This window comes from Dicentrarchus labrax, unplaced genomic scaffold (assembly GCF_905237075.1).
Source record: "Dicentrarchus labrax unplaced genomic scaffold, dlabrax2021, whole genome shotgun sequence".
Lineage (NCBI taxonomy): Eukaryota > Metazoa > Chordata > Actinopteri > Moronidae > Dicentrarchus > Dicentrarchus labrax.
Genome location: NW_026136704.1, coordinates 15,540,175 through 15,567,840, shown reverse-complemented (window position 1 = coordinate 15,567,840; position 27,666 = coordinate 15,540,175). Strand labels below are relative to the sequence as shown.

The 27,666-nt window shown below is 40.6% G+C and overlaps 2 protein-coding genes across 11 annotated transcripts; one reads left to right on the top strand and one right to left on the bottom strand.

Annotated features, from left to right (window-relative positions):
- On the bottom strand, window positions 1-3,421 carry fbxo36a (F-box protein 36a). The gene is made up of 5 exons (XM_051399530.1): window positions 2,757-3,421; window positions 1,635-1,769; window positions 1,107-1,215; window positions 674-846; window positions 1-536 (listed from the first exon to the last, which is right to left on the bottom strand). Exons 2-5 carry the CDS (start codon window positions 1,728-1,730, stop codon window positions 387-389), a joined length of 528 nt encoding a protein of 175 aa, XP_051255490.1. The 5' UTR covers window positions 1,731-1,769; window positions 2,757-3,421; the 3' UTR covers window positions 1-386.
- On the top strand, window positions 2,201-27,666 carry trip12 (thyroid hormone receptor interactor 12). Of its 10 annotated transcripts, none has more exons than XM_051399516.1 (42): window positions 2,201-2,298; window positions 5,129-5,275; window positions 5,697-5,822; window positions 6,063-6,853; window positions 9,704-9,809; window positions 11,232-11,368; window positions 11,587-11,670; window positions 11,881-11,976; window positions 12,059-12,210; window positions 12,358-12,393; window positions 12,514-12,609; window positions 12,708-12,800; window positions 12,886-13,047; window positions 15,367-15,435; window positions 15,581-15,746; window positions 16,707-16,824; window positions 17,281-17,437; window positions 17,730-17,883; window positions 18,017-18,245; window positions 18,782-18,900; window positions 19,209-19,416; window positions 19,779-19,879; window positions 20,264-20,438; window positions 20,599-20,740; window positions 21,011-21,202; window positions 21,327-21,478; window positions 21,594-21,751; window positions 21,910-21,983; window positions 22,192-22,391; window positions 22,630-22,757; window positions 23,086-23,237; window positions 23,498-23,640; window positions 23,785-23,941; window positions 24,102-24,200; window positions 24,313-24,427; window positions 24,971-25,125; window positions 25,360-25,524; window positions 25,747-25,911; window positions 26,001-26,114; window positions 26,306-26,400; window positions 26,709-26,812; window positions 27,257-27,666. In XM_051399516.1, exons 2-42 carry the CDS (start codon window positions 5,178-5,180, stop codon window positions 27,451-27,453), a joined length of 6,180 nt encoding a protein of 2,059 aa, XP_051255476.1. In that variant the 5' UTR covers window positions 2,201-2,298; window positions 5,129-5,177; the 3' UTR covers window positions 27,454-27,666. The 10 variants fall into 10 exon arrangements, with proteins under 10 accessions (XP_051255476.1, XP_051255481.1, XP_051255479.1 ...); XM_051399521.1 differs by lacking the exon at window positions 2,201-2,298 and adding an exon at window positions 2,301-2,318; XM_051399519.1 differs by lacking the exon at window positions 2,201-2,298 and adding an exon at window positions 2,319-2,465.

The window sequence follows — 27,666 nt, the reverse complement described above, 5'->3', positions numbered from 1 at the left end:
TATTGTACAGTATGCTAATTTAATATATCAGGAATATTACACAACGTATACTCTTTGCAACAACAACATACATAACTCGTAAGTACCGGCATCTCTCTTTGAATACTGGTGGTAATTGTTGCCACCCAAAGTGTAAGGAAGGAATTAGCAACACATAAAAATACTGATTTGTTTTGAAGAATATTTGGAACTTTTAAACCAATGGGATTTACATTTTTTTGTAGATCACATATCTCAACACTAAAGTTAAAACTCAAGAACACTCACTAAACCTCACTGAAAACTGGCTCTCGTTTCACAAAGTAAAATGAATCCTGATATTCATCCACTGTCATTGCATTTGTTTTTCAGTTGTTTCAGAACAGTAAGAAAACTGTTCAGTTGCTTCACTGCTGCTCCTTTCTGCCACTACTGTGGAAAAAGGTAAAAAAGAGCTTCTTCCAGCCCATGGCATTTGCTATGCCCTCCATGTCACTGGTAAACTCAGCACAGCGATTCCTCACAGTGTCCTCCCAAAACTTCTCAGAATTGCAGAGCTGGTACAGTCCAATCAGAGCACAAGACAACCAAACATGCAGATTTACAGGTGTGGTTATCAGTGTACAAGTACATATGTCCATTCTAGAGAGTGACCTAATGTAGACACGACTATACTGTTGTAAAATTGTCTCACCTTTCTGAATCTATGTGAAACCTGTGCCATCAGTGTTGTATCTTTCAGCTGTAGGTAGGACATGATCCTGATCAATATGTCATCCGGTAAGCGCTCCAGGTAATCAAACTTTCCTTCACAAAGTAATATTGTGTGATCCAGGATTCTCTGCCCAAAAACAGCATCAACATCGTCTACAGATGAGGGGTAAAGCACAGCCTGGATGTCAAATTACTGAAAACCTAACTACGTGTTCTCTGTCAAATGATAGATTTCTGTTAAAGCAAATGCTGAGCCCAAACAAAGTACTGTTACACTTCACAAAACAAATTAACAACAATTGAAAAAGATTTTCAGTATAGCATAATAAAGTATCTATCTATCTATCTATCTATCTATCTATCTATCTATCTATCTATCTATCTATCTATCTATCTACACGATGAACCCTTACACTTAAGTGATTTGTTATGTAGGAAATCTTGATGGGATGTCTTCAGCTCTTTTGGTGCAGCGCCCCGGGCTTCAAGTCGCACAGAAATCTTCCATGACCTCCATATTACCTAAAGTTAGAAAAACAACAACGTAAGATAAAAAGTGAAGGCAGAGAGAGAAGATGTGACTTAGAGAACCTTACAGTTCATCATGTGAATCCAAAATCCTATTCAGGGCATGTACAATAATATATGTAATAATAAATTACCTGGGACAAAACCCACTGCAAAAGCTATTCATATAATTAGTCATACACATTACTGAATACTTTCTGCCATAAATGTATTGGTTACTTTCTCACTCAGTTCAAGGTAACAGTTATCTAACATTAACAAAGAAAGGTATTATCTAACGGACATGTTAACTAACTTTTGTAAGTTAGAGTTAAGCTAGCCGCAGTTACATGTCCACAGTGTTCCTTTATTATTTTGACCACGCTATTGTTTGAGACACTGCTTAATAAATATAACTCATACAAGTACTCGACCTCATTTTTGGTGATAACAAGTTGGAAGTAATCTTTTGGAGGAGGTGGGCCCTGAGCGCTGATTTCAAATAGATGCTTCCCGAGCAAGGACGCCATTTTGGACGCAGAATTGTAACCATGACAACTGAAAAGCAACTGAAATAACATAATATTTACTCGACGACCAGGGAAAACGTTTAATGGATGATGATGTAAGGAGATGAAAAAGGGTAATTCATGGCTTAAAATTAATTTATAAAATTAATTGTTTTATGAATATGTAAAAAAAAAAAAAAAAAAAGGGGGGGGGGGTCACGACCCAGCGGATTGATACTTAATATTTGTGACACGCTAATGTTACCAACGACTTCAGTGTTGCAGTGATTATGTTTCCAAAACGACAAATATATCTCCCATCTTTTTGTTGCAAATATTTTATGGCTAACATATAGGTTTAAAGACCAACGCCTCAGACTTAACGTTAGTGCTCGCAGTGGCATTGTTGGCCACACACAAACAAATGCCGAGAGCTAAAAATCAGAAGTAAGTAGTCCCCGAGCGGATGAATCACGCGGATGTATATTGCAGTTGTCGGCTCCTCAGCTGATGTGAAAGTATCAGGGCTAGAGAGAGAAAAGAGGAGCTGGTGCACTGTCTGTTACAACTACAACACTGGAACAAATAGGTAACAACATTATACAAAAGGTAGAAATCTTCAGTGACATCTCAGCCAACAGTCTCTCGGACCTTCGAGATCATTTAATATCGAAATACATCGGAGGAATTATGATTCAGTGTTGCGAAAATATCTCGAGTCCCGTTCCTGCTTTCCTGTTTTTTTGTGTCTAAAAGGTATCAGAGGCCATTTCTTTTTGCTAGCTAGCGTTAACATGCTAGCTGCTAGCTGGACAACTTGTACATTTAAACAAAACTTGACTTGTTTTTTTTGTTTTTTCCCCCAAAAAAAGCCGCAGTTCGTGAGTTGTAAAGAAGCTGTTGTTTGTCTAATAAATCCCATTAGCATCTTGTCGAGTTGGCAACGCGTTAGCCAGCGACAACAAGGCTAGCTAATATTAATTAGCTAGCCTGCCAAGGTTAGCTGGTAATAGCTACAACGCTGTTGTTTGGTTTGACAACGCTTACCGTCAGCTACGTGACTGCCCCGCACCACGCTAATTCCGTATCGATAAGGTCAGTGGCTTATTGTCCATCGGGTTGCTAAGGTATCTGAACTAATACCAGTAACAATAGCTAGTGTAGCTAACAGCCAGGTGTTTATTTGTGTCCGCTTGTTGTTTGCGAGTGAACGGTCTCTGAAGAAACACTCGCTGTCCCCCTTTTTAAGCTAAGCTAGCATTAGCTTGCTAATTATTAGCCTCGAGACTTGTCCTAAACGCTAAGATGCTCGGTTAAATAAAATGGTTGACGGTGTTTGGTTAATCGTGCCCAGCGCTGTGATAGGAAGTATCTGCTGTGTTGACACGTTGCTCGACAGTAAGTCAACTCTGTCTCTGTCTGGCTAACATTAGCTGAGACGGTAGCCAGTTGCTGTAGACAGGCATTGGCCTTAAGTCAGCTTAGAAAACATCAGTGATCCTCGGAGAGAGCCAGCGGTAGTTAGCTATACGTGTGTACTCAACAACAACGTTGACAGTTGCTAAGAGAGTGACCCTGGATCTGCCTGGTTACCGGTCGTAGTGACAGTTGTGTATTTTTAATTTGATCATCCCATCAAACAGCAGAGGAGGTGAGCTAACTTGCGTGCGAGACATGTAACAGTTATATATATATATTTATATATATTTATTTCCCTTGTCTTCAAACTCAGTCGTCAGCCAGAGACAGAGCAGTGTGTCATACCAGGGTAGCCTCACGTTACGGTGGTGTACGGTAGCCTGCTAGCTATATGACATTAAACGGCTTTCGGAAGACGGTCCTGTCGATGCTGCCATTTTCGCTGTGTAGCTAATCTCAGGTGAACGTAATCGTTATTTGGCACTTAATGGGCTCGTCGTGGCCGTCCGGTATATATTTAGCCGTTTCGTACCACAACTAGGTGAAAACAAGGTGGCTTTTAGAATTTGGCAGTGCGTTTAGTTTGGGAGTTAAATAGGTTGACACACCGGTACGCCAACTACGCATTTCCATGTAACCACTGCTACGTTAGCCAACGTAACTTCAACCAACGAGCCTCTGGTATGTGCTTACTAGCCTTTAGCTTTTTCTCATCATCATAGTCAATAACCAGCGGTTACAAGCTTCGCTTTTGGGACGTGGAAGTTTTTGGTGTGGACACGGATGCGACTAAGCTACTGTCAAAATGTATGGGTCTTGCTAGGATATGAGTGGCTAAACATGCTAGTCGGTGGTGGTAGAGAACTACGTCAGAAATATAGGCCTCTGTATATCATGGGTATAAAAATTGAACACTGCCGTGCTTGTTTAGTGGTGTCGTAATAAAAACTTGGTACCGGCGAGTGTTTCAAGCTACCGATCATTTGATGTGCTTAACTAATCACATTATACGCGAGTGTGGTGCACCAGTTGTCAGAATGGACGAATAAACAAAGACTAGGATGCACTGTCAGTGCAGGCCTAAAATGGCCCTGTGAGCTTGCCAAGTGTGGCGTATTTTTATGATCAATGATATAATGATTTAAACTCTTAACTAAATTGGTAAAATAGTAATCTTTATTTTTTGGATGGCAGAACGTATGTAAGTTGTGATTCAGTGGTCTTTGTGTAGCAGTTGATAAAATCATCCTGCTGATGTGTTCAAAAGATATTCATCACTTTGTTATCAGTACTCTCATGTCATTGACTCATGAGAACTACATGTAAATTACCCTTCTTCAAGTAAGACATTTTCTTTCACATCCCGAGTGATTACTACAACTTACCCCAACAACAGGCTCTGTTGGTCAGGTATTTTAATATTATGGGATGTTATGGCCCCTTAAAAGACTATCAACAGTAGTAGATATTATTTAAAATCAGTTTGAAACTTTGAAATGTAATTATCTTTTTATGTGGTTTGTTTGACTTGCAGTCTGCTCAGTGATAGGTTTATTTTGATTTGCCTGTGACCTTGTGCATCATTACTCAGGGGAGTCTTGGGTTGGTATAGTGATGTTATGAAGCTATTCTGATTATTTTTGGATTCATTAACTGACTTAATTAAATATTTTTTTAATAAAAAAAAATCTACTGTACACATAATTTATGAAATTGATAAAAAAAACAACATTTGAACTCCTTTACATTTGTGATTGTGTCATCTGTGAGTTGTTTGGTTTCTAGCCCATGATCTTTCTGGCAGCCTGTTTTTGCCCCTACACAAATTGTGTAAGTGAGTGTCAGTAACAGTAACAGGAATGGTCTTTTTTCTAGAGGGAGTTTGCCTCCTGAAATATACAAATGTATGATCAGACGGCCAAGCCCCTGATATTTCCAAAGCGCTCACCATCGCATTTTGTCAATATCCTTATGTGGTTTCTTTCTGTCTTCTATTGTAGTGAATGGTAGTGTCTAGAAAGGGTATGTCCCTTCAGGAGAGAGGTGCCAATGTCCAACCGGCCTAATTCCAATCCAGGGGGGTCACTGCGCCGTTCACAGAGGAACACTGCTGCGGCCCAGCCACAAGACCACACAGTCGCAGGAAGGTGAGTCTGTCTGCACCCTTGGTGTCCACTTTTAGTTCAGTTATAAGGCAGTAATAATGGTATGTGGGGAGGAACAATTGAGGGCTGTTTAATAGAGGGGTATTTGTACTTAATTCATGGGTGGTGTTTGTCTGTAATTAATTGGCATTTGAACTTGATGTAGAATGGTTATAATGGCCTCTTTGATTAAAGGGGAATCTTGTCTTGTGTTCTTTTATCAGAGACAAATGTGATTAACTGTTGATACTCAACTGTTCTTTTAGCTGTTTTTCTTGCTACTCCAGAGGTGTTAATGCTCACAGGATACTCAGTTGCAGTCAGCCAAAATTATTTGGGGATTGATAAAGTCTCTCTTTTTTTATATGTGGCTTAATTACAGAAACCCACACTGTCACTTGCTCTTTAATTTCCAACCTTACAGGTTGCAGTCAGAGCAGGTAAAACATAAAGCAAATTCCCCACCTGAAAGTAGAAGACCTAATTCTAAGGCTTCCAAAGCCACAGCCAGCTCAGCCACTGGCCAGTCCAGAGGGCACAGCTCACGAAGGTACCCCTCCTCTCTACTTGGTGCTTATTGTGTGTGCGTGTGTTTGTGGGTTTGTACTTCATCCAATAGTATCGTACTGTGTAAAATTCACAATGAGGAAGAACATATACAGTATTGTACAACTTTGGGTTTTGTTCTAAATCTGAATGAGTACAATGAATGTGGCATTGTAATTAATCACTTTTCACAGTTTGAAGACTTTTCTAAAATGGTGTTCTTTTTGTCCCTCTTGCTCTCTAGCAGAAGCGGTCTTTCTCTGTCCGTGGCTTCATTTGTGTTACAAGACGAGCCAGAGGCTGCAGGGACATCTGAACAAGAGCGACCAGGCCACCAGTCAAAGAGTGAAGGCACCCGAGGGCTGAAGCGAACCGAAGCTCCCGACCAAATTAGTACCTTTGGACCGACACCAGCCAAGAAGTCCAAATCACTCCCACCACCCAGAGACAATACCTCAGAGACCAAGAAAGGACCAGCTAAGTCCAAGAAGAGATCACTTGCTTCAGAACCACCTGCATCGTCAGGTCGAGGCCAGAGCAAGAAGAGCGGGGCCGCTGGGGCCTCACCAATCCAGAAACGGAAGAAAGCGGACTCTCTCCCCGGTCTAAGTAGCACCGTTGGGTCCCTCCCCAATCGTACCGAGGGCAGAACTGCAAAACCCACCAAGCTGGCGTCTAAATCGGCCGCCTCAGCCAAAGCTGGGTGTAGCAACGTGACGGACTCCTCTTCCTCTGCCTCCACCTCTTCCTCTTCCTCCACCACAGGCACCAACAGCACGACCACGCAGGGTGCCCGAGTCAAACAAGGAAAAGATCAGACCAAGGCACGGCGCTCTCGCTCAGCCTCAAGCCCCTCCCCACGCCGTAGTACACGTGACAAGGAGCAGGCCAAAACCGCCAGCTCTTCAAAATTTGAGTGGGCAGCACGCTTCAATCCCAAAGTCAACCTGCCAAAACCCAAACTGTCCTTGCCCGGATCCTCCAAAACTGAGACCTCCAAACCTGGGCCATCAGGATTACAAGCTAAACTAGCAAGTGAGTGACACTACCTGTGTATGGATCCTTTCTTTGCATTGTGTGATTGTCACAAAAAGTTGTGTACATGCTAGAACACAGCTTATTTTGGTCCACTGTGTAATTTTTAAAGGGCACTATTTAGTGGATACATTTACACACTCAGCCTCAATTCAGAGGCAAAATTAAAATAGAGGAGGGTAAATAAATATAGTGCACTATATAGTAAATAAGGAGTGACACAGCCAAAGCCTTTATCCAGACATCTGTGTAACTCATATGATGTACATGTATAAATACAGTTGGTGACACTCTGACACACTGCATACTAGTGATGCGCGGGTCCCGCATTTATTTAATAATTTGACCCACTCCATCCCGCCCCGCACAACCGCATCTATTTTCACAACCCTCCCCACCCCGCCACTATTAAATACACGTTAAATATGTCATTAAATAAGGCTTTTATTTGGTCTTACAAATGTGCTTGAAAACAGCCTTTCGAGTGGCACTGGAAACTGGCAACAACAAATTAATTAATAAAAAAAATATATATATATATGTGTGTGTGTGTGTGTATGTCAGGTCGCAGGTGGGTTTACCCAACAGTGTTGTTAAGAAGTAGGCTGTATTGGACATATTTAATCCTTAATGACCCGCCCCGCCAATAAAGTTAACATTTCTTGACCCAACCCGACCCGCGGGTAACCCGCGGGTTACAGGTTGGCCCGCGCATCACTACTACATACAATAAAGCATGTGTGTCTTAACTACCATATCTAGTTCACATGTGGTGAGTGTGGGCTTCACTGAGCTGGTGAACACGCTCAGATTTCAGACTTAAGTACCAGTAGCCTGAAACTGGAGAGTAGCTAAACATACTTCTAGTTGAGGAATTGTCAGTGTGCAGCAACTGCGTCAATTTCAACTCAGGTTTGGTAGACAGAGTTTTAGGTAAAATATATTTAAATTATCCCGTCTTTATGGTGATATTTCTAGTCCTGTGACCATTAATCTAACGGCTTCAATTCTGTGAATGCAGAATGCTTCTTTTGTGTGAATTTGAGCAGGTATTGCTAGAAAACTTTAAATAACTGCAATGTTATGAAAGTCAAGACTTCGTACCAGATACAGCCAGATGGTTACATGTTTTTCTTTTCTATCATAAACACATTATATATAAATATAAGGTCTCTTTAACAAGAATGATTGTCAGTTCTCTCTGGTTGACCAACTACCCAATGCCAACAGTGTCTCTAAATGACCATATTAACACACCCTTCGCATTTGTGGACTGCAATCTCTTGTTACATATTGGCAGATATACACACTAGTTTGTCTATTACATTACAATCAGCCAGAAATATCAGCCATGCTGATATATTGTTTGTGCTCTAGTACCAATACAAAAGATACACTGTCAGATACTGTAGCTGGCTCAGTAAAAATACTCTCTTCGATGGAATTAAATTTTTTATTAAAAATAAGTCAAATGTATTAAATCTACTAAAACTGCTGTACAGGAACTCGAAAAAAAGCCTCAATAAAGTACAGTAAACAATCTGCTAAGTATTGATTTCAATAAAGTAATATCTAACCAGAGGAAACAAATTTTGGTACCAGACAATTAGCAATATACAATGCATCAGCCACCATTTAGTCAGTACTTAAGAAATGTTGATCTTTGATACCCATCCCTGTTGAGAAGAGCAGAAAAAATGCAGGATAATACATCAGATGCACAGGAATATTACAGTAGAAATTTGCTGTGTGTGGTTAAGTGAGTGTAAGCTGTTCAGGTCAGTTTGGGGTCAGGCTGTTCTAGGTAGGTGAAAGGATAGAAACTGAGGTGGGCTCTATGCCATGGGCACTAGGCCCAAATGGAGAGACCCCTCCTAAGTTGGCTTAGCTTGTTGGCCCACCAGCTGACCAGGGGTATGTTTGAGGGCAGGGAAGGACTCATAAGCTGCTTCTGTCAGGACAGTCAACTTCATCTCTTTTCTTCATCTGTCAACCTCTTATATCTTTTAACACACATTTTGACACTTTCAGCTTTAATGGTAAGTAAGCATGTACAGTGCAGTTTATTTTTATTTTGGTGATTCTGTATGGTTTTACATTGTACAATGTCATTTTGATCATATCGAATTGGTAGTTCCTACAGCCTGAAGAGTAGAAACTTATTTGTAATTGCATTGAGTGGCTCTAGATTATTTTGACCTTTATTTTGAATTTTTGGGAAACTCATGCTGAAATGTGTGTGTGTGTGAGGGATACATATTTGACTTAGTATAATTCAAAGGTAAGGTCGAATGAAGTACAAAAAGGAAATGACCGTACTTAAATCATCAAATCATTTGGTCTTAACTCTTTTAAATGTTTATTTTTGTACTACTGAATTATGAGTCACAGATCTAGCATGAAGGTTGTCCTGTCATAGGGCCATGGTTGGGTTACTATTAATACCCATCTACTCAGTGGTACAGGGCTCTAAACAGCCAACACTAGAGCCTTCACTGTATTGAAAAGTAAGACTCAGCATCAGTCTTTGCAGCCATGTTGGCCAAGATGTTTCGCAAACCTATGAACAATAATTATGATATGGAGGCATGATTTTTATTGTGGTTACACAGCAAAAAGATCTTTAAAGTATGCCATTGTGTTTAATAATTTAACCCAGATATTCTGCTAAACTTGTTATGGATGCCTTTTATAGTTACAATGGCAAATGTGTCATGTTACCTAGCCTAAAAATCGACACAAATATCACAATGGTTTTGATTTACTTTGTATTAAGAATGTTGTCCAGTCAACAGAATTTGATACCAGTTTTGTTGCCTAGTCCACATTTGTCACTTTTTTTCACCTTAGGTTTGAGGAAATCCACTAAGAAGCGCAGCGAGTCTCCTCCAGCAGAGCTCCCCAGCTTTCGGCGGAGCACACGCCAGAAGACCACGGGCTCCTGTGCCAGCACCAGGTAAAAATTGCTGTTACGACTGTAGTGTAAATATTGGCGCCTAAACAAATAGATGAAATTTTGTAGTTTTTAGTTTCATGATTGGTTCACACAAAGGATGGTAGACTCCACAAACTATACATTGTGTAAACAAAAAATTAACAATATAACCTTCATGAAGGTAGGTTTTATTGCAATAAACTTTTACCTTTTCAGTCATTTAAACAACATCAGACTCATAGCAATAGAAAAACATTGACGACACTGTTAGAGACTGAGGAGAGCCTTGGCTTGTCATGCCCATTGTCTGTGAAGTAGAATCCTTCAACCCGGTTGGAAGACTAGACAGGCGCTATATAAGTCTAGTCCTTTTACTATTTAGTCATATCAGCTGTATGGACGGTGACCCAACTACCAACATCTTAAACAGCAACTAAGTGCATCTCAGTTTTGATTCTCATACTTTTGTATGACCAGATATACATGAGCATAATCATTCATATCCATAATCATAATAATTTCATTAATGAAAAAAATATCCCATAGTACCACTGCTGTGTATTCATTTGTCTTATGCTTTGGCTACATTGAACACATGACGTATGCGGAGCGGATGCTACAACACTACGCTACCATTATAATCAAAGAAACTGGCTAGACCGGGCGTGAGAGCAGCACGCAAGTGGCGCGTATGCACCACGGAGGTCCGCTCCACAAATCTAAAATAGGACAGTCTTCTGTTTGTTTTTTTTAAGCACAGGGTGTGTGGCCCTCTGACACAGAAATGGGTTATAAGTGTCTATATTTTCTGACAAGAAAGATTAAAACAGCAGACTGAAAGACACGGAAATGACAGGTTTCTCCCTCTTCGCCTACTGTAGTCTGTAAATATTAACTTGCCCATATTACACAATGTGGCAAAAAAATTTAAGTTTTGCATTGCTGTGCTGGGTCCAAAAACTAAAGAAACAATCCTAAACTATCCCAAAACGAAAGCGCACCTTCTTGTTTTACCACTTACACAAAGGACGCTGGGATTCAGACACAGTTGGGGGTGTGCCTGTTTGCAGGGGAGAAATGACCAGTTCATCATCATAGTTTATAATAATGCATCGCAGTAAGATCTGTCCGAACAGACTCCAGTCCAGAGCAGGTCATACATCTCAGTGATAAACCAGTTGAATAGATGAGTAACATCAGGCTTCATGATCAAAGAAAGTTTTGATCATATCCACACTTCTGTCCCTATTCTCCGTGTCCATCACAGAATCCTGCGCCATACGTGCGCTGCAGGGGGTAGCCAGAAAACAGATACATCCGCTCTGCATACTTTACGTGTTCAATAAAGCCAAAGCGAGTAGTTAGAGTTGTAACGCAGAATGCACTGTACGCTGGGATCACTCTGCTGTCATTCACATTGTCTTGTTTTTACTTGTGTCACAGTCGGCGGGGCTCAGGCCTGGGCAAGCGCGGGGCAGCCGACGCTCGCCGACAGGAGAAAATGGCCGACTCTGACAACAACCAGGATGGGGCCAACTCGTCAGCCGCTCGCACTGATGAGGCATCACAAGGGGCTTCAGGTACCTATCATGCCACTACTGTTGATTCTGGTTGGACAGTAGAACATCTGTCCTTAGTATATGCCGTTAAATCTATGGAAAATCAAAATTATTCACTAAATTTATATGGTAATTAAACCTGTTCAAGTCCACAGGGGTTTTTAGTCTTGAGAAATTGATTTCTTCCTTTACTCTTTAACTTTTCCTATGAATTTTGATTTAATTCTGTTTGTGTCTAGCTTCAAGCTCAGTTGCTGGAGCAGTGGGCATGACAACCTCTGGAGAGAGTGAGTCTGATGACTCTGAAATGGGAAGGCTTCAAGGTATGTTTATCCCCTCAGTTTTTCCAGTCGATATCTGCTAAAGTTCACCATTTGTAGACTTGAGTCACTATATTATGGGGCAACAATGAATGTATGCGTATCCCTGATCTTTATTTATTTATTTTTTGATCTTCAAGTATAAAGACTTAAACAGTTCTCCGTTTTACCTTTTTGTACGTTTCTTTCTAAATCCCGTTTCTGTCTTTATAGCCCTGCTGGAGGCCAGAGGTCTCCCCCCACATCTTTTTGGGCCCCTGGGGCCCCGCATGTCGCAGCTGTTTCACAGGACCATTGGCAGTGGAGCCAGTGAGTACAACCTTCCTAACTTTACTGCAGTGCTCTTTGCATTTGGTAAGCTCTAAATAACTGAAAATGTACCTCTTTCCAGGCTCCAAGGCTCAGCAGCTACTACAAGGCCTGCAGGCCACAGGTGACGAGTCTCAGCAGCTCCAAGCTGCTATTGAGATGTGCCAGCTGCTGGTGATGGGCAATGAGGAAACACTTGGTGGATTCCCTGTCAAGAGTGTGGTGCCCGCTTTGGTAAGTCTTATTTTGTGTGGTCATTAACCTCTTCTTTATACTTGGCGGTCCTGTATGTTTTACAGCTGCCTCACCAGCATAGTAATTTGTTTATTTGAGTTGCCACAAATCTGATTCTGTATTAATACTATCAACTGTCTTTCACAGATTACACTGTTACAAATGGAGCATAACTTTGATATTGTGAGTATGAGGAACTTTTATTGCTGTAAATAAAGTTGTCTTTTATGTTATGTCTGTTTATTCATTAATTTTGTAACGTTCCTGACATTTTTGCATGGTTTTTGATTTTTTTGCACACAGATGAATCATGCCTCTCGTGCACTCACATATATGATGGAGGCACTCCCTCGATCCTCTGCTGTGGTGGTCGATGCTATTCCTGTCTTCCTGGAGAAGGTAAGATACTGCGCTCGCTATCTTTCCCTAATTACTTGTTAATTCTCAATGGTGGCCTTTTGATATGCTAATGCCTTGTTCCACCTTCTTGTCTACAGCTTCAGGTGATCCAGTTCATTGACGTAGCAGAGCAGGCCCTGACAGCCTTGGAGATGTTGTCAAGGCGACATAGCAAAGCCATTTTGCAGGCTGTAAGTGTTGCACTTTTGGTCATGCCCTGAAATCACCCTGTCTCTGTTAGACACCACAGTAATGTTATCGTTTCATCCCTCACAGGGTGGGCTCGCTGACTGTCTCCTCTACCTGGAGTTCTTTAGCATCAATGCTCAAAGGAATGCCTTGGCTATTGCAGCCAACTGCTGCCAGAGCATTACTCCTGATGAGTTTCACTTTGTTGCTGATTCTCTTCCACTGTTGACTCAGAGACTCACACACCAGGTATGTTTTTCCCATGTCATACAACGATAAACTATAAAATGCAACATTGTCACAGCAGGAGTTTGGCTCAAGTAACAATTTTCCTCTTGGAACAAGTTTCTAATTCCAGAAATTAAACTGATTATAAACACATGGGTACAAATAAGAAAACAAGTTAATTTTATTAAAACAGTGCTCAGTCATCCTAGCTTGCTTGATGTTAAAAGTGGTTTTCAAACACCCAGCATCTTAAATACATTGGCTTTGTCAGGCTGTCTTGTTTGACTTCTTTTAAATGCATTAAAGTGTTGTCAATTTCAATACAGATTAATGTGAAAAAATAAGGGGTGTGCACGATTAGTCGACTAGTCAGTTACACGTTGGTGATCTCACGAGTCAACACCAAAAATACCAGTTGGTTAAACTAATTGTTGGCTAATTTATTATAATATTTATTGTACTGGTAACTTGCATCTTTATGCCACTAGCTGGGCCTGCAGCCCCTAGTAATAACATTTGGTTACTGTGGTCTGCTGTGGGATTCTAAAAGCAGATTTAACTCTGTACCATTTAACCTCACATTACAAAACTGTTAGAGGTGGCAGTTCAGGGGAAAGAGGACGGTGGAAATGTGAGTTGAAAAGAAAAGTATGGCAAATTACAGTGACAGTATATGCTGACGTAACGTAGCGTTGGCTCACCTGCACCCTGAAAGCTGTAACACTATCCTCTGTAACCTCTCATCATTGGTGATGCCATGTCATCTTTGTCATGTCGTTCACCAGCCAGCGGTAGAAAACAATAGAAAATAAAAACTCAAATGGCATCATGTATCGGGTTGTACCACAACGATCAGCCATGAGATCGATGTCTGTCTTTGTCTAATAACAAGCAGCGTCTTCATTTTCTTTCTTATCATTCGTTTATCCGGCAGAAAGTTGTTGCCAACTACTTGTTTCAGTAGTATCGTGCAACCTGTTTATTTACTGTCGTTTAAATGCGATAATGTAACAAACTGCCCCCAGTGTCAAATGTGTGTAACAGGATATACTGCAGTAAATAACAGAGTAACTTGTGAAGCCTGGTGTGCGCTTTGTGTATTTTTATAGTCTTTAAATTGTGCTTCATTTTGACTGTTTTCTCAGCGTTTAATTACTTTTAGACTAGTCTAAAATAAAAATGTTGTTTAATCGACCGCAAAATTAGTCGCCAGGCACATCCCTAGTAAAAAATATCCTATTGCGATTATTTTGACAGATATTGCAAAAGATTCACAATTAGTGGGGATGATCAATTTTGTATCACAAATTTGATTTTCACTTAAATATTAAAATCATGATGATGTGAATTGTTTTGTGGTCTGTACCGAACGTTTTCTTAAATCTGGAGGACAAGATTTATCAAAAAATTACATCTTCTGCAATTTGCGTATTGTACTTGGCCACATTGCAATTCTGATAATATTTTGATTAAATGTGCAACCCTACAAAAAACGCTGACTGTCTCTTCTAGACTGTATTCTACAATTCAGACAGTGAAATAGTGGATATTTTGTGCTTCAGCATAGCTTATTACACAGTACAGATAATTTCAGGACCTTCTGTTATCAGACAGGTGTTTGAGTATTAAGTGATCAAGGATAACAAATGCAGCCTGCTAACCATGACAGATGTTAACTCGTGACCCTCTGTCAAATCCCTGTCATATTTCTGCAGGAGTCTTGCAACAGAAATTCAAGAAATGGCAGCACCCGTATTGTATGACTAGCTATAAATAATGACAGAAAAAGATACACAAAGGCGACAAGCTACATCAGGGGTTTACTTTAGGATGAGAGCCAAAACTGAAAAAGATATGTGAAAAAATATCTTAATTTATCACTGTAAACATGATTTTAACTGTTGAAGTTGTCATTATTTTTTAGTGTGTTAGTTGATCATTAGAAAATGTGACAGGAACTATATCAGTAGTAGCCCAGTAGCTGTTGCTTGTTCACCCATTATGCAACGTGAAAAGTCTACATTAGTATTACTTGGGTTGAGTTTGTAGAAGATGTCTGAGGGCTACCTAATGCTACATTTGCATAGCAGTAGTGGCTGCAGCTTATTGATGTGGAAACGTATTGTAAGTCACGCAGCCTAATTTTTGTAGGCACAAACATGTAGTTGTTCCAGCACTTGTGTAAACATGTCTACTCTGAGTTGTGTGTTTTATCTCCCTCTGTATCATAACTTGCATACATTGTGCTTTATATGCTAGTTATTTCTTTCAGTGTAACTTGTAAAGATGAAAAATAATTATAAAGATGAACTAATGGTTATATTCATTTCACTCTTTCAGGATAAAAAATCAGTTGAAAGCACTTGTCTCTGTTTTGCCAGACTGGTGGACAACTTTCAACATGAAGAGGTTTGTACTTCTTTGGTCGTAATTCTTTTAAGACTTAACGTCATGTTTGCTGTTTGTGTTGTTTTCCATTTCTGAATTATCTCCCCCATTTGCCATCCAGCTCCCCAGCTAATGTGCATGTATGTGTCTGTGATTAAATCAACAGAACCTGCTGCAGGAGGTTGCATCACGGGACCTGTTGACCAATATTCAGCAGCTGCTAGTAGTGACCCCTCCTGTGCTCAGCTCGGGGATGTTTATCATGGTTGTGCGCATGCTTTCCCTTATGTGCTCTAACTGCCCCTGCCTGGCAGTCCAACTTTTGAAACAGAGTGAGTCACACACACACACACACACACACACACACACACACACACACACACACACACACACACACACACACACACACACACCCCCTTGCCACTCATGTATGACTTGCTTCTTTCATTACTGCATATATAATATACTTTCATACTATATGTACTCACTTTACAGATGTTGTTATATTTGCTAAATTAAACACCTTAAAAGTCGCTTTAAGCTGATAACTTTATGAATCGGGTTTTGTTTCTTCAACATATGTAGGTGTACAGTGGCAAAGGACACAGTTTTCATTCCATGTCTCAAATTTTGAATCAAGGGCACAATGGCCTGGGACCAAAGGGGTTTTAAGGTGGACATTTATAATGTAGAATATATGCTATTGGAACACTATCTTATTTGAATGTATGTAAACCAATATACCTCCTGCTTTGAAGTTGCGTTCCTCGTTTTATTTGTAAATGTAAGTGTTTATGCAGCTAACAGATGTGACAGTACAAAATCTAGCTAGTAGCTGGCTAACGACACCCGACAGCTGTGTGTATCTGTGTTTTCAGGTGTGCACAATAGTATCCCTTAGATAAGATAAAGCTCGCCTCACATTTTCAACTTGATCAGACAAATCACTGCTTTAATTTTCACCACCTAGTGGTTCTTAAGTGATCTCACCTTAGGACCCACATTTTCATCCCTGCATTCAGGGAGAGTGCTGTTGGATCTGACTGCCTTGCATACTTCTACACAAATCAATGTGTAAACAACCACTGCCAGGATTGGCTTTATACACACATTGAGCTGTGTGTGTGTTCAGATTGAGCCTGTGACCCACCAGTTCAGAATGCATTATCTAAACGGAATTCATGTCTCTACACATCAACCCATGTTTTTGACTGCCTCTAAGCAGAAGTGAAGAAATATTATGTTTTGAAGATGCAACTAACAGAAATGTCTTTGTTACTTTTTCTTAACAGACATTGCAGAAACTCTGCGTTTCCTCTTGTGTGGTGCATCAAATGGCAGCTGCCAGGAGCAGATTGAACTGGTACCTCGGAGCCCCCAGGAGCTCTATGAACTGACCTCCCTCATATGGTAACATCTATTTGCCTGCCTTCTGTTCAGTATTGTGCCAGTGTTGTTTAAGATCACGCTGGGGAAAAAACATTGGGATTTGGGGGTGCTAATGCTGTAAATTATGCTGCCAATAAGAAAAATTTACAAAATTAGAAAATTCTAATAGCTGGCTTCTTGGAAGTTTGTAAAATGTTCTTATATTGTCCTCTGCACAATTTACAGGAACTGGTATTAAATATACTCTTCCACAGTGACATGGGGCCTTCAACAGTGAACAAAATAACAACAATCGACAAATATTTTCTCAGACCTTGATACTGATTATATATGTGATACATATAATTGTATTGCTTGTCAGTTGATGATGAAATTTGTAATTTGAGTAAAAATTGTTTTAAAGAAGGAATCAAATCCATTTTACTTGACGACAGCAGGACCTTTTGTAGTTTCCTGAAATTGACATTCTTCTTACAGTGAGCTGATGCCCTGCCTGCCTAGAGAGGGCATCTTTGCAGTTGATGTAATGCTGAAGAAGGGCAGTGCCCAGACAACAGAGGGAGCAATCTGGCAGTGGAGAGATGACCGGGGACTATGGCATCCTTATAACCGCATTGACAGCCGCATCATTGAGGTATAAATCTATTCTGTATGTTGGAAACCTCTAAATTTGTGATGAAATAATAATTTTCTGGAGATATGTATTTTGTGATGTTGTATCACAATACATAAACCAGTGTTGAAATATTAGAATTAATTCTGGTCAGTCACCTCTGCTGCAGTACAAGATAACCATTTGAAGGATGAATTATGGATTGAATCTTTTAAAATGTTGTATTCGATTGACAACATTCAGTCTATTCAGTGTGTGTCAGCATCTCTCAATACACACAATTCATATCCATATGTATTATCTTGCCCTGCAGACAGCCCATCAGAACGGGGAGGATGAGATCAGCTTGTCAACCCTGGGTCGTGTGTACACAATTGACTTCAACTCTATGCAGCAGATCAATGAAGACACAGGAACAGCACGCGGTATCCAGAGGAAACCAAATCCTCTTGCCAACCCCAATACAGGTAATACAGGTCTTTGCAAATTACGGAGATCTGTGTGAAAATGACAGCATATTGTATTTTATCTTGAAATAAAAGAGGAACCATTGCAATGTGGTTGGGGAAATAAATCTGCTTGTTTGCTGTTTGTCTCCAGGAAGTCACCAGGAAGTTCGTCGAGAAGATGCACGAGCCCAGTTGATGAAGGAGGACCCTGAGCTGGCAAAACGCTTTATCAAAACTCTGTTTGGAGTCTTGTATGAGGTGTACAGCTCATCAGCTGGCCCTGCCGTCAGACACAAGTGCCTTAGAGCCATCCTCAGGATCATCTACTTTGCTGATGCAGAGCTGTTGAAGGATGTGCTGAGGAACCATGCTGTGTCCAGGTAACTACTACTTTTAACATTGACATTAAAGCAGGATTGGAAGTATGTCTCAAAGGAGATTAATATGGATGCACTGATTGTGAAATACTTTGCCGGTACCAATGTTTAAAATTACTAAACTATAAACTATTTTTTCCAATTGCCAATACGGATGTTTTTTGTTGTTATTTATTTGCCCTTTTGTGCCGGTAAATAATGAAATCTACAAAGATAAGCATCTCTGACTTGTTACAGATGTGAGACGAAGAGCTTAACAGCCACTCACTGTCTGTGCTGCTGCATGGAGCACATTTGCATGCCAGTGCTGGAAAGTGGAAGTGGTTGTTCCTCTAATATCCAAGTTGGAAATGACCAACACAACATTTAGCCAGCGCAAAATTGATGGGACACAAAAGATAAACATTGGGTATCTGTAAAAATCAGTGCATACTAAGGGGTCTATAGCTTCTTTAAAAAAAACAATTTCAAAGACACCAGGGAATTAGTGCTGACAGTCCTAGAGTTAAATGTAATTTGACTTTTGTTTATTTCTACAGTCACATTGCCTCCATGCTATCCAGCCAGGACCTGAAGATTGTAGTGGGCTCTCTACAGATGGCTGAGATCCTCATGCAGAAGCTGCCTGATGTCTTCAGTGTCTATTTCAGAAGAGAAGGTAGTGTATAATCCCATGGAAAACTGCATTGCTTGTCTGTAACAAGAGAACACATTTTCCTTATCCTAATGCTTACAAGTCCATGGGTAATCGTTTCCTTCAGTTTGTAAACGTTTAATTTTGGCAGTAAAAATGCATTGCTGCCAGTGTTTTCCCTTTTTACAGTGCGTTATTCTTTGCATTGCTGGCATTTTATATTGATCCACAGTCCTCACCCAGATCCAAGTGACCTAACTGGCATGAAGTGGCAGTGTATTGGGCTGTTTTTAGACAACTTGTAATGCCTGTGTTTCTCTTTTCTCTTCCAGGTGTGATGCACCAGGTGAAGAACCTGTCAGAGTCTGAGAGCTTTCTGGTCACTAGTCCTCCGAAGGCTTGCCCTAGTGGTACTGCCAGTCTGTGTACTACCACCATCAGCACTGCATCCACCACATCTGCTAATAATGCAACTCCTGATCTAGGCTCACCCAGCTTCCAGCACAGCATGGATGACTCACTGGACCTCAGCCCACAGGGGTAAGTATGTGGCCATGTGTGGCTTTGGTTTGGCTGTTTACAATTATTTTAAAACTAAATGTCTTGCACAGGCCTAAATTCAGTGTCACACTGGAAACTAAGCTCATAACCACAAATTGCTGTTGTGCTAAACCACCTAAAAACAGCTGGAGCTGATTTTGTCAGCTGACAATTAGCTCTACATTTGGAAACTGAAAATCTTTACATATTAGTTAGTATTCGTGTGTTTATTTAGTAATTCATGTATGCTACGGTTTATGAATGTATTTTAATGTATGTATGTCAGTTATTTTAATGAATGGGCAAACTTGTTTTAGAGCATTTTATTAATTATGTGCTTTATTTATTTTCTCCTGTTCAAGGCGGTTAAGTGATGTCCTAAAGAGGAAACGGCTACCTAAAAGAGGGCCAAGAAGGCCAAAATATTCTCCCCCAAGAGATGATGATAAAGTAGACAATCAGGGTAAGTTGCAGTATTAGTGTAACTGTATACGTGATGTCTCTACTAGACACACTGACACATAAATATGACAATATAGGACCACTTTTTATCCAAAACACATCTGAAAATGGTAAAATCTGAAGATGATTGCTATCACTGTATACATTTTGTGTAACTGAGTAACTATATGGATATTTATTAGTCAGCTAATACCGGCATTAGCAATGACTGATGAGCCTTTTAGCTTTGTAACTACAAGATTTACAGCAGATTCTGTTGTTCGGTAACTTGTGGCAGAATTGTTTAGCATTGGCAGGTTTATAATTCTTTTGAAGCACATTTTGTGGTCTTATATATTCTTAGCCTATAGATGACCCTCCTAATGTATCTTTTGGTTCTTTACAGCCAAGAGCCCCACAAGTACTCAGTCACCCAAATCGTCCTTCTTGGCCAGTCTTAATCCCAAGACCTGGGGCAAGCTGGGTGCCCAGACCAACAATGCCAACTCAGAGCCCTCACGCACAGCAGGTGTGAGTGGCCTGGCAAGGGCACCTCCTAAGGATTCAATTTCAAATAACAGGTACAATGATAAGAGTGAATGAAGAAAATTTCACTGTTCTCCACTCCAATATTATCCAAATCACACTCTTTGTCTTGTGATTGAGTGTGTTTATGTAGTGAGGGTAATGTGTGGACTACTGTTTCTAATCAGTGAAATATGGGTTTTTATGCTTTTGTAGAGACAAAATAAAGGCCTGGATCAAAGAACAGGCAAGTAAGTTTGTGGAGCGCTACTTCAACTCCGAAAATGTGGATGGCAGCAACCCTGCACTGAATGTACTCCAGAGACTTTGCACAGCCACTGAGCAGCTCAACCTGCAGGTAAAAACAAACCCCCATTACTGAGCAGCAAGCATAGGATAATGACATTCCCATAAGTTGAAATTGCTGTAGAAATTGTTCAAATTGATAAAGCTGCTAACTTACAAACCTTCAGCAGATCCTGTTAATGCAAGATGGATAAATAATGAAACCTACAGAGATACATATACTGCAGTTGTGTTTATTTAACTAAAATTGGCTTTATATAGTAATGTTACACACCAGCCCTGAGAAAGTCTTCTGATCCTGTCTTCTGTTCCTGTTTCCCAGGTGGACGGTGGTATGGAGTGCCTGGTGGAGATCTCCAGTATTGTATCAGAATCTGATGTGTCGTCTTTCGAGATCCAGCACAGTGGGCTGGTGAAGCAGCTCCTGGTCTACCTGACCTCCAACACTGACAGGGACTTGCTCAGCCGTGATGTGCGGCTCAAGAGGTTTCTCCATGTGTTCGCTGGCTGTCCGGTGAGAGACTTGAACATTACGTTATATTACTGTAATGTCAAAGAACTTTGTAGGTTTGGCAGTCTAAATATTCAAAATTAGTTTTTAATTAGTTTTTTTTTTTCTCCTCCCATTTGGTTTACAGGTTCCAGGAATGGAGCCTGCAGGTCGTCTGGACTCATCAGACAATGGGCCATACCTGGCACTGGTGCACAAAATGAACAGCTGCCTGAGCCAAATGGAGCAGTTCCCTGTCAAAGTGCATGATTTCCCCAGTGGCAACGGCAATGGCAGCAGGTCTGTGGGTTTATTATTTAGGTTTTAATCAAAATAACTTTGTTTAAACACTTAAGTTCAGTTATATGGTTTGTTATACATGCATTAAAAATGTGTTTTTGATTTATTTTTCCAGGGGCTCTCAGGCGCTGAAGTTCTTCAACACACATCAGCTCAAGTGTCAGCTGCAGAGACACCCAGATTGCACTAATGTTAAACAGTGGAAAGGCGGCCCTGTGAAGATAGACCCCCTGGCCCTGGTGCAAGCCATTGAGAGATATCTTGTTGTCAGAGGTGAGGAACTATTCAATTAGATGGCTGGCAGGGGATCAGCTCTCTTAAGTTGTCTTAAGACATCTGTTTTTCCTCAGCTGTTCTTTTTAACTGTTATTAAAATGGCTTATTCAGTGTTTTTTACGTTGGTTTACTAACTTGAAATATTGTCTGCACAGGGTACGGCCGAATCCGGGAAGAGGATGAAGATAGTGATGACGACGGTTCAGATGATGAAATCGATGAATCCCTGGTGTGTGTGATGCTGCTCATGCCAAATAATGCCCCTCTTTTAATGTGTACACAATTAATCTTATGTTTATGTGCATTAAAGAGAAGTCCTGCGATTGCTTCAGTAGTATCAATAAACCTATATATATATATATAATAATATATATATATATATATATATATATATATATATATATATAATACTAATATGTATTTAATTTGTTATCCAGGCGGCACAGTTCCTGAATTCTGGCAGCGTGCGTCACAGACTACAGTTCTACATTGGTGACCACCTGCTGCCATACAATATGACAGTGTACCAGGCTGTACGGCAGTACAGTCTTCAAGCAGAAGAAGAAAGGGAGTCGACGGACGATGAGGCAAACCCACTTGGGCGAGCTGGAATCTGGACCAAAACGCACACAATATGGTAAAATTCTTGTTAATCTATCTTAATCCTAACTGGTTCTTTATGTATACAGAAGTATTATTTCTTGCAGAAGAGTTCTTGTGCCTCTTATTTTTTTCTGTTTTGCATCTTGCAACTTTCTTAACCTTCACTGTTGTTGAAAGGTTTGTTTGTTTGGATCTCACCAGCCAGTCTTGGAAGGATCAGTCAAAAAAAAAAGTTATCTTGTTAAATGTTAAATGTTGTCGTTTCCTGACAGGTATAAGCCTGTGAGAGAGGATGAGGACGGCAGCAAAGACGCTGTGGGTGGAAAGAGGGGCCGAGCACAGACTGCTCCCACCAAAACCTCACCTCGCAACGCCAAGAAGCAGGATGAGCTGTGGCATGGTGAGAATCTCAGTTATCTCAGTGTGGAGCATTTCTACTAGGTTCAATATTGCAAACTAGCTCTGAAACATTGCAGTTTAAAAATAAGCAGCATCTGGTTCTTTCTTGTAATTGTATAGAGACTGATGTTCCATAACTGTTAAAATAAAGTTGCACATTGTCAGGGCTTGGGCTAAGCAAAGTTATTTTTAACTGCAGAATTCCCACTGATGATGTTTACCAAAAGCATTTCAGTCACTAGATTAAATTAAGACAATATTCAAAGCATGTTGTCAGTGTTAAAACCACAGTTGACTTCATGACTACTGTTGATTCCTGTCACTTCCAGATGGAGTGTGTCCCAGTGTCATCAATCCCTTAGAGACATACCTCACTTCGGAGCCACCAGAGACCATAACCTTTGATGACCCCTCTTTAGAGGTCAACCTGCTGCTGAGGGTCCTGCACTCCATCAGTAGATACTGGTTCTACTTGTATGATGTAAGTCATAAAAGAGGAAGGCAACAACTTGTAGTCAGTTTGTTTCCCTTCAAGTTGCCTTGTTATCTCACTGTTAAAACCTGTATCATCTCCTAAAGCTGTTAAAGTTTGGAATTGTTGTATAAATATTTACACATAGAGATACATTTTGATATTGCTTCAATTACCAAAGGAAAAATAATTCTGATTCATGCCTTCCTTGCAATGTATTGTCCCAGTTTCATGACGTAAACTATAACATGAATATGGTTGCTTTGCAGAATGCTGTGTGTAGGGAAATCATCCCTACCAGTGAGTTCATTAACAGTAAGCTGACAGCCAAAGCTAACCGTCAGCTACAAGACCCGCTGGTCATCATGACGGGGAACATCCCTACTTGGCTCATTGAGCTTGGAAAAACCTGGTAAATGTTTCATACTTTTGACAGAAAGGAGGACTTTGAATCTGATTGTTCACCTGTATTTTGACTACACCATTGGTATTGGTGTTGATATGTTTGGCTGACATGTCTTTGTTCTCACATTATTCTCATTCTTTCTCTCTGCAGCCCTTTCTTCTTCCCCTTTGACACCCGGCAGATGTTATTCTATGTAACTGCCTTTGATCGCGACAGAGCCATGCAGCGCTTACTGGACACAAACCCTGAGATCAACCAATCAGATTCTCAGGACAGCAGAGTTGCGCCACGTCTCGACAGGAAGAAGGTGCAGTGTGTTGCTGTATTCTACTGTTGTACTTGTAATTTGAAAATTAGTCACAGTCATCTGATTTCATTGTATTCCATTGCTTTTGTGTGAAATGTATTTGTAACTACCTTTTTTTCCTGACTTGACATAAACCTCCCTCTTTGTCTCGTGCTTTCAGAGGACGATAAACCGTGATGAGCTGCTAAAACAGGCAGAGTCTGTGATGCAGGACCTTGGCAGCTCCAGGGCAATGTTGGAGATTCAGTACGAGAACGAGGTACCTATAGTGTCTGTTGCGTTAAAACAGAATCATGACTTCCACTTTTTGCAGTAAAATAATTTCATTCAGGTTTTTTGAGAAGTGGTTCTAATTTTTTACCTTCTTTCAGGTTGGCACAGGTCTTGGCCCCACTCTGGAGTTCTACGCTCTGGTGTCTCAGGAGCTCCAGCGGGCCGATCTCGGCCTGTGGAGGGGTGAAGAGGTCACACTGGCCAATCCTAAAGGTACTGCATTTGTCTCTCCAACTATAAACTTTCAGACACACATAGGATATGATGAAAAGGATGTCAGGATATCTTTTACTTTTTTTTTATCTAAAGCATCAACAAGGAACTTTAATTTTTTGTTGATTCTGGCGGTCCCTGTGGAAAAAAGTGAGTTTCCACTGCCTCGTTTCATTGATTTCCAGGGGAGTCCTACTGAAACTGATCCAGTGGCATTAAAAATAACCATATAGAAATTATTTATCTCCTCACTGTTGTCTTCGGGTGCTTATGTAGTTCATATAGAGGATTCAGTATTATTTTTAGACTGTTTCATAAGCAGTTTAAAAACTCTTTGGGACAAAGAATACCTCATTAGCACATTTTTAAACCAACTACAAACTGATCACATGTTTGGGATGTTTTGTGCTTTTTGGCCAGATGTTGATAAAATTACTTTTCACTCTAAATACGATTTCCACTAAATCTAAGTGCTTGTGAGATGGTATGTGTAGTCCTTTTACCTGACTTACTCTGACCACACTTGTGTCTCTGCCCCAACAGGAAGCCAAGAGGGAACGAAGTACATGTTCAGCACCAGGGGACTGTTTGCTGTTCCCTTCGGCAGGACAACCAAACCAGCACACATAGCCAAAATCAAAATGAAGTTCCGTTTCTTAGGAAAGCTAATGGCCAAAGCCATTATGGACTTCAGACTGGTAACGACTTCTATTTTCTATTCAGTCTCGTTAATAGACTATTATTTTCAACTGAGCCTGGGCATTTAGGAATGCTCTTCTGCCAGTGGTAAATTAATCTTATTTAGATCTTTCAGGTGTAATCAAGCTGCTTTGGTATATTACAGCATTAAAACATCACATGTACACAATTTGCCAAATGGGTTTTTAATTTTAACTGTCTTTCTAAACCACTCCTCCCTCTCCTTTCCTCAGCTGGACCTGCCCCTGGGGCTGCCATTTTATAAGTGGATGCTACGGCATGAGATGTCTATAAGCTCCCATGACCTGGTGAACATTGATCCTGGTGTGGCCAAGTCCATCCAGCACTTGGAGGATATTATCCGCCAGAAGAAGAGGCTGGAACAGGACCGATCACAGGTAAAGCACATAGGGCTTCTGTGGTCCTGGGGTCTCATAATGGTGTTCCAAGTTTCTTTATGGCACCATCAGTCTTCTACAAATCACAAAACACCAATCTGATCATGACATAGGGCTTAGTCGTTGCTGAATATGTTCCCCTAATACATTCACATGCAGAGCTAATCTCCTTCACTGTTCCTCCATCTGTCTCTTTGTCAACTGTGTGTGTGTGCGCAACAGACAAGGGAGACCCTACAGCAGGCACTGGAGAGCCTGAACATGAATGGATGCTCAGTGGAGGACCTGGGTTTGGACTTCACCCTTCCAGGATTCCCGAACATTGAGCTGAAAAAGGGCGGCAAAGACGTCCCAGTCACGATCTACAACCTGGAGGAGTACCTCAGGGTATGGGATACTCTCACTCTGTGTCATACTTTTTGATGGTCTTGATATTGTTCCTCCTAAGGTTAATCTTTTCTTTTCTCTCCCTCCAGTTGGTGGTGTACTGGACTCTGAATGAAGGAGTGTCCAGACAATTTGAGTCATTTAGGGAAGGGTTTGAGTCAGTCTTCCCCCTGCATCACCTGCAGTATTTCTATCCAGAGGAGGTAAGCACATTTTCTATTTTTCTTACTTTTCCATCAGTCATGGCAATTTAGAGCATACTGCTGTCAATAAAAATATGCATCGTGCCACAGCTAAGATTCATTCTTTGTTTTATTGTCTGTGTGTATGTATTAGTCTAGTATTATTAGTGTCCTTTCTTTAATTGTTCATTGTCCACCTTCTCCTGCTGCAGCTTGACCAGTTGCTGTGTGGCAGTAAATCTGAGACGTGGGACGTCAAGACGCTGATGGAGTGCTGTCGACCGGACCACGGCTACACACATGACAGGTGAAGATCGCCAAACCTGTGACACAAATTGTGATTAGGAAAGAATTCCCTCATAATGTAAACAAAGTCACAGCCATTTAGTTTTTCCCTGGAGAATTTACCTACGATGAGACTTGTAGACTTATTGTGAATACAGTGCTGGGATGTTAGTGGTCGATTATACTAAATGACGATGGTTGTACATACAAAATAGGTCCAGGCTACTTTTCATACTCCCTACATAGCACACTATAGTTTAAGTGAACTTCCATCTCAAGACACGTTTGATGTGTATTTCATTTCGTGTATTTCATCTCATGTCTTTGCAGCCGTGCGGTACGGTTCCTGTTTGAGGTGTTGAGCAGCTTCGATGCCGAGCAGCAGAGACTCTTTCTGCAGTTTGTCACAGGGAGCCCCAGACTGCCTGTCGGAGGTGAGTCACCTTGCATACACAAACCTAAACTCATCAAATGCGTCAACTTTTTGTTTTGTTTATTGATGTTTTTGAGCTTATATAAGGGTATACAAGGGATTCAAACAATGTTGAAGTTTTTTCAGCCAATACGATAACCGATAATTAATTCATCGCAGATATTGATAATATTGATATTCTGGTAAAGTTGATCAAAAAACTTCACAAACATACTTAAGCTTTCATAGAACATTAATCCTATCAAACGTTTGGAATGAGAATTCAGATTCTATTATTATAATCAACCGATAATTTAACACCAATTTAATTATCCGGCTAATGCATCATGATAATTTATCATAATTTATCAGTTCCGATAATTATCATCATCCGTGTATAAAATGTAAAGTCACGTCCGTACTATATCTGTGCCTGACGCCTGGTGTCTTGTGTCTTGTGTCTCAGGTTTCCGGAGCCTGAATCCCCCTCTGACGATCGTGAGGAAGACGTTCGAGTCAACAGAGAACCCGGATGACTTCCTCCCCTCAGTCATGACCTGTGTCAACTACCTGAAGCTGCCTGACTACTCCAGCATAGAGACCATGCGAGAGAAACTGTTGATTGCGGCTCGCGAAGGCCAGCAGTCTTTCCACCTTTCCTGATCTCTCCACATCTCACATTCAAATGCCTTCTACAGCGACTGATGAAATCATGACTTCCTTCTTAGTTTTTTTGTAATCACATACATTAAGGCTACGTGTACAGCCTTCTTGTTAGAGAAAGCAGCTTGCAGAAAAAATTAAGACTTTAAATATATATTTGCTGCCCCTGTCTCTCAAAAAAAAAATCTAAAAAATAAAAAAATGGAAAAGGTG